The 17,835-nt window shown below is 60.3% G+C and overlaps 1 protein-coding gene across 1 annotated transcript; it reads right to left on the reverse strand.

Annotated features, from left to right (window-relative positions):
• Positions 1–6,002: 6,002 nt before the first annotated feature.
• LOC111150207 (ovo like transcriptional repressor 1) lies at positions 6,003–16,249 on the reverse strand. Its single transcript, XM_022507624.1, has 4 exons — positions 16,133–16,249; positions 9,136–9,353; positions 7,098–7,287; positions 6,003–6,849 (listed from the first exon to the last, which is right to left on the reverse strand). The coding sequence occupies exons 1-4, from the start codon at positions 16,230–16,232 to the stop codon at positions 6,554–6,556; spliced, it is 804 nt and encodes a 267-aa protein (XP_022363332.1). The 5' UTR covers positions 16,233–16,249; the 3' UTR covers positions 6,003–6,553.
• Positions 16,250–17,835: the final 1,586 nt, after the last annotated feature.

Here is a 17,835-nt window from a genome sequence, read left to right on the forward strand (position 1 = left end):
ATATTTGGAAGATGGTTGTGGCCGTAACCTTAACAGGAACAAGATCCCTGGCGTTTCTGTGGTAGGAGCCAGATTTGCACACTCTTGGCCTCCTTGGTCTCCGCAGAGGACTTTGGCTTTTTCCCTACTGCCTGGCTTAGGAGTTTCCAGAACTCCCTCTTTCTGTTTCCACATACTTTCAGGGAAGTCAGTGTGATGCTCGACAGTGAGAGGCTGGAGGTTCCAGCCGGGGGCCAGGTGGACGTGGTAACCTTTTTTTTTTTTTTTTTTTTAAGATTTTATTTATTTTGACAGAGATCACAAGTAGGCAGAGAGGCAGGCAGGGAGAGAGGAGGAAGCAGGATCCCCCAACAGCAGGCTGAGCAGAGAGCCCGACACGGGGCTCAATCCCAGGACCCTGAGATCATGACCTGAGCCGAAGGCAGAGGCCTAACCCACTGAGCCACCCAGGCGCCCCTGGACGTGGTGACCCTGACAGCAGGTGACCTCTTTAGGCTTCACTTTCCTTGTCTGGACAGACAGCAACAGCGCCGCCCTTGGGGCTGGTGCATAGGCCACCAGAGAGGTGGGAGGGGGGTGCCCAATCATGTCGTATGTTCTCTCTCCTTTCCTTTCCTCAGCCTGACTGACATGTGTGTCACTGGGGAGCTTCAGAGACCTCTGCTCGAGGGTGGGGTCCCTCAGGATGGAGCCTGGTCTCATGGCTTGCCATCCATGTGACCTTGAGCAAGATATTTAATCTCCCTGAGCCTCAGTTTCTTTGTTTAGAAATAGAACAGTAATAGCTACCTCTAGGGTCATTGTGGAGATTAGCGATGACGTCAGAGGGAAGCGAAGCCCGAGGCTGCCTGGCGCATAGTAGGAGCTCGGCCAGCGGAAGCTAGAAGCCGCGATTAGCTCCTAGTATAGGACCACTGACGTGTCTGCCCGAGGCAATCGCTCACTTCGAGGGTTCTGGGGCTAGCAGAGAGTGACGCCTGGGACCCCGGGAGCCTCTCTGGGTCCCTCGGCTCTCAGGAAAGAGGAGGCTGCTGTTGATGCCAATGGGCAGTGTGGCCTGGCAGTGGGGACACTGAGCAGCCCACCCTGTGACACTCACTTGCCCGGGTTTCTTCGTGGGGGTGGGGGTGGCAGCCCCTTGAGCCTGAAGTCAGAGGAGAAGTCTAAGGGCCGGTGGTGGCCCTGTTTGTGATCTGATCGGGGCAGGTCACACCGTGTGGCTGGTGCCCGCTTCCTCGGAGCGTGTTGTGAGACCCCGGATTTGTGTGTTACTCTATTTTGAAAGATGGACCAGGGTAGAAGTCCCCGCCCAGTTGATGTAGAGAGAATAAGTGAGAAACAGAGGAAATCAGTCACCTGATACCCAGCTCTCATATTCAGGAAACAGAACCTGGCAGATCTAATTCTCAATGCTCCGCCGTGGCGGGGGACCAGAATCTGCATGGTCTGAGCCCGTCTTGCCATGGAGCTGGGCCCCTAGGGGGAGAGCTGCCAGGAGAGAAGGGCAGGCTCAGAGGGAGCATTGAGGGGAGCTGACTGATTGGCTACAGGAACTAAAAAAAAAGCTGGGAGGCGTGAGCCTGGGTGGTGGGGTTTGCAATATCAAAACAGATTCTAGAAACCTGGGAAGGGGGGCCGGCATGAGGAGCAAAGAAGGCACGTTGGTCTTGGACACAAAGAGGGTAGGATACCCTGTGTCCAGGTGGCTCCCACCTTCCCAGGGAGTGGCCTGGTTCTGGGTGGTTCTAGGGGACAGGCCAGGGCCAGAGGCCGTGAGAAGGGGTCTGCTTCCCCCAGCCAGTCCAGGTCTCCGTCCCCTCAAGCCCAGCGTATGAGACAGCCACCCAACTGGTCTCATTCCAGTGTTGTCTTTCCTCTTCCTTTCTGTTCACCAGCATTTCACCCGGCTCTGCCTTCTTGGGAATGGTACACAGGCCTGGAAGTCATGACCGCTGCACTTCGGCCTGGCCTTTTCAAATTCTGCGGGTAGAAAGAGTCTTGAAGATTGTTTCGTCCAGCCTTCAGTCCCATGGCAGAGTCCTGTTAGAGATCGCTAACGAGGGCCGCCTGGGGGGCTCAGTGGGTTACAGCCTCTGCCTTCGGCTCAGGTCATGATCTCAGGGTCCTGGGATCGAGCCCCACGTCAGGCTCTCTGCTCAGCAGGGAGCCGGCTTCCCCCGCTGCCCCCAGCCTCAGCCCCCTGCCCCGCCTGCTGCTCTGCCTACTTGTGATCTCTCTGTCAAATAAATAAAATCTTTAAAACAAAAAGAAGAAGAAGAAGAAGAAGAAGAAGAAGAAGAAGAAGAAGAAGAAAAAGAAAGAAAGAAAGAAAGAAAGAAAGAAAGAAAGAAAGAAAGAAAGAAAGAAAGAAATTGCTAACAAGTGGCTTCCCAGCCCCAGCCCTCCAGTAACAGTGCGGGGGGCTCCCTTCCATTCCCCCCATACCCTATGCAGTCACCCCCTGGGTGAGCCATGACGGGACTTGGAAGTCTTCCAATCCCTGCATTTCGCTCTGCCCGTTCTAATCCTCCCTTCTCGCCGCTGGTTCAACACTGGAACCCCCCGGGGGTAAGCCTTGCCCTCCGCTTCAAGCCAGCTGCCGCTTAGCTGGTCCTCGCCACCTACCCAACACATCTCCACCACACGCTGTCCGTGAGTTTCTTCAAAGGTTTTCTCAAGATGGGAGCCTAGAGACATAAAGTCTTTATATGGGAAAGGGACTTTCAGACTCAGGAACCCAGATCATTTTATAGATGAAGAGACTGGGAGGTTAGGTCACTTGCACAAGGCCCCACAGACACCACGAGACAGGACTGGGCCTCAAACCCACGGCCCGGTGACCAGCCCTGACTGCAGGGAGGCGACGCCGGTTGCTGACGCCACACTCCTAATGTTGCCCAAGATCACCTTGGCTTTTGGGGAGGCGGGCCACCCCGTCTCCCCATTGATGTGTTGAACTCTGTGTCAGCTAAGCCCCCTAAATTGTTTCACAACTTTATTTTCTTCTGGTTGTAGAAATAATATATGCTTATTGTAAAAAAAAAATTAGAAAATATGTAAAAATATAAGATATAAACAAGCACTTGCTCGCTCCCCACGTGTGTTTGCTTTGCTTTCGGCTGTAAGTATAAGATTCTGCTTTTATCCTCAGTGACTCGGTCTTGCTAGGCCCCCAGCCGGCTCTCCTACCAGACCCTGGTCTTATCAGCTCTGCCCCGCACCTGGGCGGGGTTCCAAAAATGCCTCCGTTGCGCTGAATGAAGGAGGCAAGCAGCCAGAATTCTGATGGACAGAGTGAGACCCTCTGCCCACAACTCTTCCCTTCTGAGCTTCATCCCGCTCTTCCCCACACCCCCTGCCCCCACCCAAAACACCTTCCCCTTTCTTCGGTTCTGTTCAGATCCCCTGTTTTTCCAGCCCAGCTGGGCCTCCACTTCTTCCAAGAAGTCTTTACTCTTTCAGATGCAACAGACTCCTTGTGGGGTCCCACAGCATTTGTAGTCTGGGACACCTGTGCCCTTGGTTGTATGTTGACCCCCATTCCTCTCTTCTCCCCACCTGGCTGGGGCCCATCTACCAGTCAGCAGAAGCGCACCCTCCACCCCGTGCTTGTCCTTTTTCTCCCGTGGCACCCACGCTACCGGGTCTGGAGAGCATGATGGGCCTTGTAATGGGACCCTCTGGCCTGATGCCACAAGAAGGGCTCCTCGGAGCCGTGTCCCACGCGGGAGTTCTAAGGAGTGGGAGAGAAAGTAGCAGCTCACGGGGAGCCCCAGGAACATTTCCCACCCCCACCCCTGGCTTCCTAGAAGCTTAGGCCTGGCTCCCAGCTCCTCCTGAGGTTGGCCTAGCGGTGCATCATCTGGGTTCCCAACAATGGGTTCGGCTCATCTCGGGACAGATCAAAATGGGGTTTGGTTGGCCTTTCACACTGGGAGGCTTCTTGTGATAAAGATCCTCTGGCTACTGAAAGACATAAGGAGGGTTGGGGGCCCTTGGCAGTCCTCTGGGCTTCTTACAGGGAGCCTTAAAGGTCAGAGCCATGTTTTCCTTTCTCTTCACAGCACCAGGACATGAACCCTCTTCACACCTCCTAGAAGATCACATCGAAGGCCCAGGACCGGCAGCCGCCCTCCTCCTTGGTTGTTCATCTAGCAGGGGGGACATGATGGAAGAACACAGAACTGAATCCCCAGAGTGATCAGGTCTCCCCAGGTGACCCTAGGTAGGTGATGGGGAAGGCCAGTTAATCTCTAAATTCCTGCCTGGTTTGAATTGCCCGGAGGGATGGGCTGCACGCTGGTGTCGTGGCGGCAGAGCTCATGGTGAGACCCAGGCCCACTACCCAACTTCTCACGGCGGGAATGGCAGTGTCTTCCGGGCAGTGGCCAAAAGATCAAGTGAGCCAATGTGGGTGAAACGCAAGGCACCCGGCACAGAACACGAGCTGTGCGGATGTAGCTGGCCCGATACTAGGTGCCCGACCGGGAAGTGATGTGACCTTTGTGCCCTGTCATTTGGGATCACTGTCTTCCTTCTGTGGTCCTGGCAGGTGCTAGGAAGGGAAGTGGAAACTGGACTACGAGTGACTATGCTGGCCTGGCGGAGGGCCAACGTCAGGACGCAGGAGCACAGGGCAGGTGGGGCAAGTGGCCCAGGGATCAGTCGGCAGGCTCTGAGTGCTGAGACCAGGGGCAGGCCACTCCATCCGTGCAGGTCAGAGTCTCGGCTTGACTTGAGGCTCACTGGTAACCGTAAAAGGGGAAAGCTTTGCCTAGAATGCAACAACCGTTTTGATTGATTTCCCTGCGGGTGGAAAAAGAGGTCTATAAGACAAAAAAGGAGAAACACATAAAACGATAATTCTTTGATTTTAATAGTTGGGGGGAAGTTATAAAATAAAACAGACAACACAGAGCGTTAGGGCTCCCTCCGATTGCAATAACACAGGGCTACAGAAATGTAAACGAAACAGAGCTTCCAGATAGGGTTATTTTATACTATATAACTTCCAGAATACAGCAGCTCCCAGACACTCTAAAGTAAAATAAAACAGGAGTCTTCCAGAACAATATACACAGTCAGAGGGCGGTCAGAGGAAGCACCTTTCCCTCGGTCTGGGGCTGGTTCTGCCCAGGGGCTCGGCCGGCCCAGCCCACTGCACTCTTTGGACCTCTTTCCAGTTTGCCTTCTCCTTCTTCGGCAGGCTGGCTCCGGCCCTGCCCCTCTCTCCTTTTTGACCCACACCCCTTTTCCTGTTTTTTAGCAGGAAACCCAGCCACACCATTAGAGCCTGGTGGCCAATTTCCTCCAGTCGAGCCAACCAGCTCTGGGATGGCTTGTTCCTCATGTGCTCATAACCCAGCCGTGTGAAAAAGTCAGAAATGAAGGCCTCAAATATAACTCGTCAGCCCTCTAATGCTGCCCTCCCGAGGGGCCTCTGATGGGTCCCAATTTTTCGCTGCTGCCCTAGGTTTGTTCACTCAACCCAGGAAAGGGCAGGCCTTGCAGCCTGCTCCTTTTCTTTTCTCTGTCCCAGACGGTGGACTCTGTGGATCAAGGACTCATCACCCCACAGGCCTTTCTGCTACAGCTGCTGCTGGATAAACTCTTGGCCTCCACAACGGTGAGTTGTTCACAAAAGGTCCATTTTTAGGAGGCAAACAGGCTCTTGGTAAGCCCCAGGCAGGCCTTGAAAGGATGTAGGAGGGAGGCAGAGCCCCCCGGGGGAGGGGGAGTAGCCAATGCAGTGCGTTACCCCAGCAGATGGGCAGCCCCCAGGCAGGACTGGAGGAAGGTCTTTGGTGAGATATCTCGGGAGGTACAGGGGTGGGGGTGGCTTAGGGCAGCCCCCCCACCTGCCCCCAGAGCCAAGGCACAGAGGAGGTATGAAATGTCCAGGATAAATAGAACTGCATGGAGAGGGAACAAAGCCAGCTCTATCCTCTCTTAAAAATAGCCACCATCGGCACCAAAAATATATTAATATCTGTACATGTGTCAAAAAAAAAAAGGAAATAAAACTTCCTTGGCACCTTGTTGTCAGTTTCCTAAAAATGAGGTGATGTGTGGAAAGGCCTCCTGTGTGTGCAGGAGCGTCCGCGGCTGTGCACAGTGTATGCACCACCCTGAGGGAAGGGCCAAGGCCCCCATGGCCCTGAGCCTTAGGCACACTGCAGGGCAGGCGGGCGCCAGCTCCCCCAGCACCTTGCTTTGCCCAGCTGCTCTCCGCCCCTGCTCTTCCCTCCGCTGCCCTGGGGGGAGCTGCGGCCCTGTTCCCATGCTCCGCGCTCCGGAGGAGCATGGCCACCAAGCATCCCCATCCGTCCTCTGGGAAGGAAGTCTTCTCACTGTAGGTGGGCTGCTTCACGGGGAAGGCACCCTGGGCCTTGCCCACGTTGGTCCGGGCTCAGAGTGGCCTCTGCCCCTCAGACAAAAAGGCAAACGTGAGCAGAGCTCAGCGCCAGGCCTGAGCGGACATGTGAGCCGCAGGGGGCTCTAGGCCCGGTCACCGCCGGGCAGCGGGCAGGCGACCCAGGCCGGGCGGGGCCGCTCAGAGGTGGTGGTTGCTCTGGAGCAGGGAGGTGACTGTGTTCTGCAGGGCTACGGCCACCTTCTTGGAGGTCTTGCGCAGCAGCGGGCTGTCGGGGTGGTGCTCCTTCAGGTGCAGGACGTGGCCCTCCTGGCTCTCGGACGTGCAGCCGCACTCCTCACACACGTACAGCTTGGCCCGCCGCTCCTTGTACGCGTACTTCTGCTGCACACCGTGGATCTTCTTAAGATGGGACTCCAGCGAGCAGCGCTGCGTGAAGGCCTTGTCACACAGGCTGCATTTGTAGGGCCGCACACCTGCGGGGAGGAGCGCGTGGGGGTCAGGGAGCTGACGGCAAGCCCGTGGGCCACTTCCCTGACATAGAAAGGCCAGGCCACCTGACTCTGGGTGGGAGGAGCGGAGGAGGCCGGCCCCGTCTCCAGCTCCCTGAGGGACCGAACCCATGAGCTACTGGGGGCTTCTGCCCTAAGTTCCAAGACGCCCTCTCCCAGGCCGTGGATCTCCCCTCCCCCGCCGGGCAGGGACTCCCAGGGGCTCTTCTCACCGGTGTGGGTGCGGACGTGCCTCTTCAGGTCGAACGTGTCGTTGAAGCCTTTCCCGCAGTAGGTGCACAGGTGCCTCTTGACGTCGTTGTGGCACTTCATGTGGCGGTTCAGCATGCGCTGGTAGGTGAAGGCCTTCTGGCAGATGTGGCAGGTGAAGAGGTCTCCACTGGGACTGTCCCCCAGGGTCACCTGTGGGCGAGGATGGGGTTCGCGACAGCCGTCCGGGAGCGCGGGCTGCGTGGGGGCATGCCATGGTCCCGGGGACCGCCGAGCTCGCCCTCCAGAGGCTGCACCCCTGTGCCCCTGGCTCACAGATCAGCGCGGGAGGGGCCGGAAGGAGCTTTTGGGTCCGTGGTCGGGCTGCTGCTGGCTTCCCAAACCCCCGGCCGCCCAGCCCCTGTGCCTTCTCTAGAACCTGCAACAGGCTCCCTGTGCGAACGGCCGGTCACCACCGCCTGTCAGGAAGGCTCCTGCCGCGGGGCTCAAAGCTGCTGTTCTGCACCTGTGCCCTCTGTTCGCCTCCTCTGAGGTGGGACCAAGGACGACCAGGATGCGGCCTCTGGGGCCGCCGCTCAGAGCCTGGATCCCAGCCCCCTGCTTGTACCGAGCCAGGCCCGTCGCGGTGTGAGGGGAGGCGCCTTGCCATCCTCACGACCCTCTTACTTAACACCTTCTTCGTTTCTTTTGTCACTACGGAAAATCTCAGATCTTGTCAGATACGGAGATGAGCACCATGACTACAGTGACCATCATTTAGCATTTAGGGCTGGTCTTGTTTTATCCTTCCATCCCAACCTAGCCCCTGGCCCGGGATCATTTGGAAGCAAATCCTGGCCACCCTCTGCCCCTCAGAGAGGATGCAGCTCCGAGTGACAGCCGTGCCTTTCCGGCCGCGTGGCCTGCACAGGGAAACGTGGTCTCCATCCTCCATGTCCATTACCGTCCAGAGGCTGCTTGTGCTCTGTGGGCGGCCCTGTTGCTGACCCCTCCTCCTGCCACCCCGTCCCACCCATCAGCTCCTCCTCTACCGCTTCAGGCCCCAGGGAAAGGCCCTCTGTTGCCGACCAGCCAAGACCTTTCAGGTCAAGACCCACTCCTCGGGTGCACCTGCCATCCTGTGCCCTCTGCCCTCTCTCCATGCCCTTCCTACCAACCAGGGTCCAGGGGATGACAGGAAGGCCCACAGGGGCTCAGGGCCACTGTGCTGGCTCCCTGGCCACCTGACCAGCCTGTGTCTGGGTGGTTTCCCTCTAGTTACAACAGGCACTTGGCCTACACGGGGAAGAGAAGAAGGAAGGGCCTTCTGCTGCCAGCTTTCTTCAGTGCTTTGGCACAGAGAACAGGGCTACAAGAACCCTTCCACTAGATCGCTGCTGGCAGGTGCTTTGAGAGCCTAGACCTTTCAGGAACTCGGGCCTGGCCAGGGACAGCCTCACTGGCTGCGTGCTCCTCGAAAGAGGGGGCATTTCTGCTGCCTCCTACCCTCCTTACGGTTCCCACTGCTGAGGCTGAGTGCAGCGGCGGCTCCCCTGGCCTTGCCCTCGATGCGAGGCCTCAGAGGCCAAAGGGGACAAAAGTGGCACACTTGGGGGAGGGGGAACCGCAGGGCACCTGCCTCAAGGGACAGTGAACCACAAGGTGGACTCCAGAGCTCACTCTGGGAGCAGCACAGCACGGAGGGGAAGCCAGGAGAAGGGGCGGAGCCGGGCTCCTGTCCCCACCTTTTCCTAGGGCTTGCAAAGAGGTGGCTCCCTTTAAGGCCAGAAATAAACCGAAGCAACTCCTAGCACAGACTCCCAAGGGTGAAATGTCTCTGAGGCCCTGCCGCTTCTTCCCAAAGTATGACACTGTCGCTTTAGACCTACTTTTCTTCTTTTCCGCCCCAACCTGTGCCCTGCTGGGTCCGCTTCTTGGCAGAAACCCGGGCCCAGATCCAAGGCCAGCCTCTGCCTGGGTCTCACCGTACCCGGTCTGGTGGGCCAGACACAGGTCTATAGACACGTTCCTGGCCCTCAGAGACAGTCTGAGGCTCGGTACCTTCATTTTGGTGCGCAGAAAGCCGTGGTCTCTGCTCTGGCGCTCTGCCAAATGACTCGTGTCTTCGGAGGGCAGCTGGGCCACCACGCAGGGCCCTGGGGCCACACCATAGCCGGAGTCCCGAAGGCTCATGTCCAAAACCAGGGGGCAAGACGGGGGCTCAGCCACCGATGGCTCTGGCTCCCGGTAGGGCTGTGGGGGGCAAAAGCCCAGACTGACTGCAGAGAGAAGAACAGCCAGGTGAGGGGGCTGGCAGGGAGAACAGGATCCAGGGGTCTCTCCGGACAGCTGCTGGGCAGTGGGCGGGCTGGGCCCGGGAGCCTCCACCTTGGCAGGGCAGGCTGTCCCCAGCCCGTGCTTGCTGCCCCTCCCTCCTGCCCCATTAAGGTAATTACAGGGGACACCCGCCAAGCACCACAGCCCACAGGCCTGCCTGCTGAGTAATTTGTGTCTTAGCGGAACTGGGAGGACAGAACCTGCCCCGCCAATTATCCCTCCAGAGCTGTCCGCCTGGCCCACCTGGGCCAGTCCCTCTGGATTCCAGGTCTCATCCGTGCTCCTGCGTGGACAAGAGGGCACCACTGGAGGCCCTGGGTCCTGGGATTCATCCCTGGCCCCTGGCCTGGGCGGACCTGGGCTGCTTCTACAGGCCGATTTAGCGGCTGGCCTGCGGGGAGCGGGTGGTCCTCGGGGCTGGCTGGTGTCTGCTGCTGCAGCTCTGTGGGGCTCTAGGCTCACCACTCCCGCTGGCCAAGTGTGGTAGGCAAACAGGCCAGGTGAGGTGGAGCAGGGAGGAGGTCAGACGGCAGCAGGTGGATGCCGCGGAACGGTCTCCTGGGCGCCGTGCCCAGCTCTTATGCAAGCCTGCCCCACAGCGGGGACCGCTTGCTCGCCATGGCACACCGAGGGCTGGGCTCCCAGCCTCCGCCCTCCAAGGCACCGATACCTGGCAGCCCTCGGTGGCGGCCGCTCCCTGCCAGGGACAGCTCACACTGAACGGGGCCAGAGAGGCTTGGTCCCCGTGGTGGAGCAGGGAGGAGGACGCGCTGCCTGAGCGACACAGAGGGGACCAAAGATGGGCCAAACTAGCTAATGTTTTAATGTATCAGTCTTTTTCTTCCCCGAAAGGCTAAACTCTATACACTTGACCCTTTAACTGGGCAGGGCTTAGGGGCACAGAGTCCCACCCCCACCATCAAAAATCCTAATGTAACTTCTGGCTGTCCCAGAACGTTAACTGCCCAGAAGCCTTATCGAGAACAGAAACAGTAGTGGAACACACGTTTTGCATGTTCTATGTGTCATAAGGATAAGGTAAGCTGGAGAAGAAAAATGTTACGAAGAAAATCCTAAGAAAGAAAAAATACATTCCCAGCCCTGTGCTGTATTTATGGAAAGGACCCGACGTCTGAGCAGCTCGCCGTGTGCGAGGATCCGCTGTCCTTAAACGCCATAAGCCAGGAACATTTTCCAAGCTTCGAAAGGATAAATCAAGAGGGGCATAGGAAGGGAAGGATGAGGGTGCTTCCAGGAGATGGACTTCGGAGACCCAGTGTAGGTCTCAGGCCGGCGGACAAGGCCCAGTGCACCCCCGGCCCAGGAGCTACTGAGACAGAGAGGCCGGGGACCCAGGGAGGGGCGGCCCCCGGACGGGGGCGCTGGAGGTAGAAGACAAGGAAGGCCCAGGAGCTACTAATGCAGGAAGGGTGAATATGAAAGCACCGAAGAAGTTTCGGGAGAGGCCCTGGCTCTCGCCCCCTCAAAACACAACAAAGGTCTGACAAGGGAAGAATGCGCCTGCCTGCCGCCCAGAACCCGTTCTGCTGGCACTGGCGTCCGTCTGTCCGGGGGACTTTAATGAGCCACCTCATTCCGGGTGTTGATTCACCAGTGCCTGGCCCAGGCCCGGCCTCTGAGCTGGCATGGCGCCTCCCTCGGAACCCTGGGAGGCTGGTGGGGGGTGGGGGGTGCTGGGAGGTGGGGGGGCAAGCTCTCGGGGTCCCTCCGGCCTCCCCACAAGTGACGGCGGTCTGCACACCGGGTGGGGGCTGTCAGAGTGCTGGCGGCTTCTGAGGCCGCTTTACCGGCCACTGGAGAGAGATCTTGGCCGAGAATTCAAAGCTGAATGACAATTTCCATTTCTCAATCCAGGTAGAGACCCACAGGAAGCTCTACCCCCTTCTGTCTTTCAGTATCGGAAAGCCTGAGCGAAGCTCCTGGAAGTGGGAGCCCAGCCACATCGCCTGCCCAGGCAGCGGCAGAGGGAGGAGTGACAGCAGGTGAGGGCTTACCCGTCTGTGCTCAGAACGAGCGGTCACTCTGGGCTCCCCCTGGCTCTGGTGGTGGTGTACCCCCACCCCTCGCCCGAACCAGGGGCAGCGGGGGCTGGACGGCCGCCACAGGGTGCCAGGGTGGGGATGTTTGCCTCGGCCCCGCCTGCCAAACCTGTCCTCCCGCCACCCCTGGGAGCACACCCTGCCGCCGCCGCAGCACGCACACGGAGTGCTCATCGGCGTGCCGCTCCTGTCCCTGGGTGTCACTGGGTGGCACCTGGAGGCAGGAGGCAGGAAGTAGAACTGGGCGGGCCCTGCTGGTGCTGCTCTCTGTCCCCTAATTAGATGTTTCCGGCAAGGCGGCTGTGGCGACACATCGCCCGCCCACAGCTGCGGAGTGCGGCAGGGCCAGACCAGCTGGGCCATCTCCCTACTCACTCTCGCAGGGGCTCATGGGCTCCCCTTCTGTTGGCCCCGCTCACCTCTGTGGGATGACATGGAGGGCCCAGGGGACCCGAGGCAGCTTTCCAGCCAAGGGCCAGCTCCCCAACTCCTCGTCCTCAGCAAGTCCCCTCTCTCAAGCCTGTCCCCACCCCAGACTGCATGCTGCTGGCCACACGCTGGCCAGAGGGCCAGGTCCTACCCCACGCCAAGCCTCCGGTCAGGGCTGCTCTCTAAGGAGAGCAGATGAGGCACATGTGAGGATGCCTGACCCCTGACCAGGGAGGGGGGTTGGGGGGGCCTGGGGTTGACCTGGTGGGCGGAGCGTGGGGGGGTGGGTTGTGACTCAGCTCCGAATCGGGAGGGACCATGTATCAGCAAGACCCACGCTGGTGTGAGATGGCCTTGCCCCCTTATCAGGAGAGGCAAGGGTTCCCCATGCCCCTCTCCCCCCGCCCCTGCAGGTCAGGTAGCAGTGCCGGAAAGGCAGTGAGGGCCAGCCAACTGGTAGAGATGGGCAGCCCTGGAAACAACGGGCCTGTGGCTTCCATCCTGTGAATGCCAAGTGTCTCTCGCAGGCAATCTCTTTTTCCCCTTTCCCAATTGCCTTTCAGAGTTGACACCGGGCCCCTCAGCGCTGGGCACCTCGGCCCTTGTGCCAGGGTGGGCAGCCCTGACCAGCTGCCGACTGTGCCTCCCTTTGCCGCCCCCCACCCCACTCTTCCAGCCAGCACGGGGACGGGCACCTCTGTGGGACTCCGAACGTGTTGCAAGTGACCATCAACAATGGCCACCCTCGCTCTAGTCTTCCCTGTGCCCAGAGGACTTACCCTCACCTGCTTTCTTTCTGGGACAAACGGTCTGGCAGGAGTCTGTCTTGGGTCACCCCAGCCGGGAGCAAACAGCTTGGCGGCATATGGGACAGCGCCCCACGGGACAGGCAAGAGCCCCATCTAGGCCACTGCCCAGGCCCAAGTTGCTCTTCCGTCCCCACTCACTGGGTGGCTTTCTATGCTCCCAGCCTTGCTGCCTGGAGACGACAGCAGTCGTTTCCTTCCCTGCCAGCATTTCCCAGGAATTAGAAGAATGACCCTCACTGGAGGCCGGATCTCCCCCTAAGCCCTCAGTCCCTCCCACCCGAACACACGTACTCTGGGGCCCAGAGCGGACTGAGAAGCCGGTCCACCTCGGCCTGGACAGTGAGCAGCCAGGCTCCTGGCCTGCCTCGCCAGCTCCGGGCTGAGCACCTCCCATCTCCTCTGCCTCAGCCTGGCTGCCTCCCTGGGGCGAGCGCGTGCTGGTGAACTGGGGAGACAGACTGCAGAGGCCCCAATGCCAGGAAGGGGATGCAGGGATGCCTAGAAGAGGCCCTGGGATGCCCATATCTGGGAGCAGGGCATTTTGGCTTCCAGGCTGCTCCTAGGCTCATCTGCCTTCAAGCACCTTCCTGACTTTCCACTGTGGCTCAGCAAGGGCTTGGAGTACGGGGCTTCATCTCCATTTCCCCGACTTCCCCTTTAGTCCAAGAGATGGAATTTAGTGGGTACCGGTGCTTCCTTCTCGAGAAGCCAGCATTACTCCCTGTTCTATTGCTAGAACAAGGGAGAAACGCCTTGGGAGAGGAGGGCAGGGCGTGAAGGGCTCAGGCTGGGCTCTTGGGCCCAGAGAGGTAGCCTGCGGCCTCCCTTCCGCTATGACCTCGCAGCCCTCTGTGCCCGCTTCTGGGCTTTTCCCCTTGGCTTTGGAAGGGGAGTGAGGCCAAGAAAAGGTTCTGCCCTGGGGATGGGAACTTCTAGAATCGTGCCTCAGGGAGAGAGGCTAGAGTGCCGGTCACACCGGTGCCCTGAGCCTTCAGCCAGTAAAAGTGTCTCCTCCCAGGGACTCTCTGATGCCTTAAGGGTCTCTGAGGGTCTGGCAGGAAGGTCAGACCTCAAAGGCTTCCCTGTTCCCCAGCTCCCGCAGGGCCTCTCCCAGTGGGACCAGGGTCAATGCTTAGCTGGTCACAAAGTGCTGTGTCTGTGAGGTGGGGTGAAGGAAACGTGCCCAGCCGGCTCCTGGGGTCATGGTCGGCTAGTGATGGAATGGCTCAGCCAGGGGACAAACCACCACAAAACACACTCCCCCCTCTCCAGCCATCTGAGGCACCCAAGCGTGGCCCGAGAACATTCCCTTTCTCATTTCCAAAACCTGTGGGAAAACTCTCCAGTGGGCCACATGGCTTCTAAAAGCTAAATTAAGTGCTTTGCCTTCTACCCTTTGCTTCACCCCACAGGATTCACCCTCCCCAGAACGACAAGGGCAAACGCTCACCTGTGCCCTCCAGGTTTAGACCCGGACCCAACCATATGGGCCCATCCTGTCTCGAGAGAGGCCTGCACAGCTCCCTGCCCTGGACACCAGCAGCAGGTGGCCCAGACCACCCGGAAGCCCCCCTTGGCCATCCCTGCAGGGACAGCCCCCCCCCCCCCACCACTCCCACAAGGGCCACCAGAACTCTGGTGGGGAAAGTCACCAGGATGCAAGGAAGTCAATGATTTGAACAAACGGAATTTCTTTGTCCTTTGTAAAAGTCAACACATGATCTGTTACTGATTGGGATGTGAAATAAAACTAAAAATAACAGCACACTAAGTCTCCCGCAAGGCTCAGCTCACCTTTAACAGAGTCCAAGTTCAGTTTATCAGATCCAAAGGCGCAGCTAAGCAGCAAGACAAACACGGGTGAGGGAGGAGGCAGGAGTGAAGAAGGGGGCTCGGTTCCTCTCCCGGCCCTTCTAGAGGTGGGAACCCCCCCACCACTGCCAACCCGCCTGCCAGGAACTCGGTCAGGCAGGAAAATATACACAGAATCCTGGGCCCACACCCTAATCCACCTCAGGTGAGCTGCGTTTTGGCCTCAGTTTCTCCTTGTTTGAAGGAGGCTCTAGAAGCAGCGCCAAGGCCCTTGAGATAACCTGAGAAACATCCCAGCATCGTCACAGGCCATTGGCTCCTGGCCCGTCAGGTCACAGAGATCTCACCACTACACCCACTGTCTCTGCCAGTTTATTCTAGGAGAGAAACTGAGGCAGGAGCTGGTACAGGGCCCCTCACTGCCCTCATTTCACCACTTTCGTGCAAGGCCTGGGGCGGTGCCAGGGAGCCTTCAGATCAAGGGTCAAAGTCGGTTGGTTAATTACAACCCCTGCCCCCCACCTCCACCTCCCTTGGAGGCGCTGGGCTGGGTGTGCAGCGCGGGCCCCCGCCCCACCCCCACCCGCAAGGCGAGGGGAGGGGGAGTTCGGAAGGAAGCTGCCTTTCTCCTGACCAAAGATTTTCTTGGGGGTGGAGGAGGATAGAAGGCACGAAAGTGTTCTCAGGCCTTCCAGAGGAAGATGCCACTGGAGAGAGAAACAACTCGGGTTACTCATTCAAAGGCGACTCGGACGCTGTCAAGGCGTCCTCCAAAAACAGGCTGGGCGCACCAGCGGTCCCCTGGCGGGGGGCTGGGTTCATGAAAAGCACTGTCCGCTCAGCTGCGTCCTCTGCAAGTATGTCCTCGGCAAGGAGGCGCGTTTCTGACGGCGGTGAGACCTGATCCCACCCTGGTCCCCAGGACAAGCGGGGCGCAGCCAGGAACCGTCCCCACGGGTCTCCGTGCACTCCGCGGGCGGGCGGCCGGGAACCCTTGGCGGCCTGACCCCCACCACGAGCTTCTGGCCACCGGAGTGTGGGAAAGACGGAGAGATCCAGGAAGGCGGCTTAAACGAGTTTTCTCCTACATTTTGCACAAATTGCGGCTGAAGCTCCAGCTCGCTCCCTGCCCCCCGAGGTGGCATCGCTCCAGTGCCCTCCTCCCGCCTCATAAAAGTCCCCGCTTTCTAGATTTACGACGTGAGAGTGGAGGGTCGCCGGAGCGGTGACACACCCCGTTGCCTCCCCTGCGCCGCGGCTCCGGCCGGTGGAGGGGAGGGAGGACGAGGGCGGACCCGCGCGGACCCGCGCGCCACGGACCCGTCCGCCCCCGGCCCAGCGGTGGGGCCTGGGAACGGCCCTCGCCCCCTCCCGCCGGCCCCCGCCCCCAGCCGGCGCCTCCGCCGCCGCCCTGCCCTCCCCCCTCCTCTCCCCTCCCCCCGAGCCCCGGGCTAACGGGGCCGCGGCCGCTTAAACATTAAATCGGGCGCCCCGGCTGCGCCCGCCCGCCCGGCTCCGCGCCGCTGCGCCCCGCACGCACGCCGCCCGGACGGCCCCCTGCCCCGGCCCCTCGGGCGCCTCAGGCTTGGGGGGCGGCTGGCCGCGCCTCACCTGGCACGTAGATCTCGCCGCGCTCCTCGTCGGGGAGCTCGCTCCAGTTCCTCTTGCACGTGGAGACGCACGGCTTCTTCACCAGGAACGCGCGGGGCATCTTCGAACCCACCTCGCCCAGCGCCGTCCGCTTCCGCAACTACAGCCGGGAGCCGTCCCACCTGTCCCGGGCCGAGCCGGGGGGCCGGGGAGGGGAGGGGGCGGTTCGGGGAACGAGTCGCCCAAGTGCCCCCCACGTTCTGCGGGGAGACCGTGCCCGGGACGGCGCGCGCGCCCGCCTCCCACTCCTCGGGGCCGTCGCTGCCCTCCCTGCCGGCCGAGGCCCTTGCAGCCAGGTGCACCGCGCGGCGGGGGAAGCGGCAGGTAAGCGTCTCCCGGCTCGACTGGCGTCCCCCGCGGCTGCTCGGGAAGTCTTAAAGTGCGAGCCGGACGGACGGGTTCACGCTTTATTGGCTCGCGGCGGTGTGTGTTGGTGGCTGGGGCGGGGTGGGGGGGTGATCTGAGCTAATTAGCTTGGAGCGTCCCGGGGAGCGACGGCGCATGCGTTGGGAAATAACGGTGACAACCCACCTATTTGTTACCTGTCGAACCGGTTTCCATTCCGCTGCCAGTGAGGTGGCCTCGCGGCCTGGGCGGGGTGGCCGGGCGGGGGCGGAGGGGGGGTGCCCGGCGCGGGGGCACCCAGCACCCGGCTGCCCCGCCCGCCCGGCCGCCGCCCGCTCGCCGGAGACCCTCCCCGCCCCCCCAGCCCGGAGTGCTAGCTAGTGCTTGGCGAACAGAAGCTTCGGAGTTTCGGGGGGAGCCGAGGAGGGGAGGGGGCAACGTTATGTGCACCCGCGCTCGCACGCTCTGCGGGGGATGAAATGAAACTCGCCCAACGGGGCCCGGCCAGGCTCGGCGCGCCGGGGGCGCCCGGGGAGCCGCGAAGCCGTCGGGCGGGAACGGGCGGTTCCGCCCACACTTGTTGAACCGGGCCTGGACCCAGGCGGCCCGGATCCCGAAGGCCCGGCTGAGCAATTCGTGGTTCAGCCAAGTGGTATTTGCCCGGCTCCGGCTCCGTGCGGGCAGACACGCGAGGCTCCAGGAGCGCGTAGGCTGGTGGGCGGGCCCGCGGGGACGACGCGGCCACTGTACAAACTGTACACACTGTACAGCGGAGAGTGCCCGCGGAGAGCTGATCGCCGGTCCCCGCCCCAGCCCGCTTTCTGGCCAGGGAAGGGAGGAGGGCTTCGTGGAGGAAGGGGCGTTTAAACCTCTCCGAGTCCACTGAGATCCGTAAGACCCTAGCGCCTTCGTCACTGGGGCTTACCCTCCCGCAAACACCCTCATCCTGGTCCCAAAGGGCCAGATTTCAGGTGCCCAACCTACTTTGCCTGGTTTCGGCCCCTGCAAGGCAGAGGGCTCTTGTCTGCTTCTGGCAACAGCCCACCCTTGGCTGAGGGTCAGCCTGGGAACACACACCCTCCCCTTCACCCCCCACCCCCAACTGTTCAACAAACTCTGTCCAGCCCCCAGGTTTAGCTGGAGGGAGGCCCACCCTCGGAGTGCTTGTTGCTTTCCAAGTTACTGTGACACTTTGGGCTTCTCTTACCGGCTGGCCTCCTGGGGTCAGGAATGGGACCCCTTCCCCTTTTTAGCTCTCCGTCTACCCCCATATAAAATAAACATTTCAGGATCTCTACCACACATACACCTTTTCCATG

The sequence above is a fragment of the Enhydra lutris genome, unplaced genomic scaffold (assembly GCF_002288905.1).
Source record: "Enhydra lutris kenyoni isolate GAN:26980312 unplaced genomic scaffold, ASM228890v2 scaffoldscaffold22, whole genome shotgun sequence".
Classification (NCBI taxonomy): Eukaryota; Metazoa; Chordata; class Mammalia; order Carnivora; family Mustelidae; genus Enhydra; species Enhydra lutris.

Excerpts from the sequence above, each read along its gene's own strand:
- LOC111150207 (XM_022507624.1), bottom strand. The coding sequence starts at position 16,232 with ATGCCCCGCGCGTTCCTGGTGAAGAAGCCGTGCGTCTCCACGTGCAAG. Across the intron at positions 7,288-9,135 it reads TTCTGCGCACCAAAATGAAG|GTGACCCTGGGGGACAGTCC; the intron begins GTACCGAGCCTC and ends CCTCGCCCACAG. Across the intron at positions 6,850-7,097 it reads GCACGTCCGCACCCACACCG|GTGTGCGGCCCTACAAATGC; the intron begins GTGAGAAGAGCC and ends TCCTCCCCGCAG.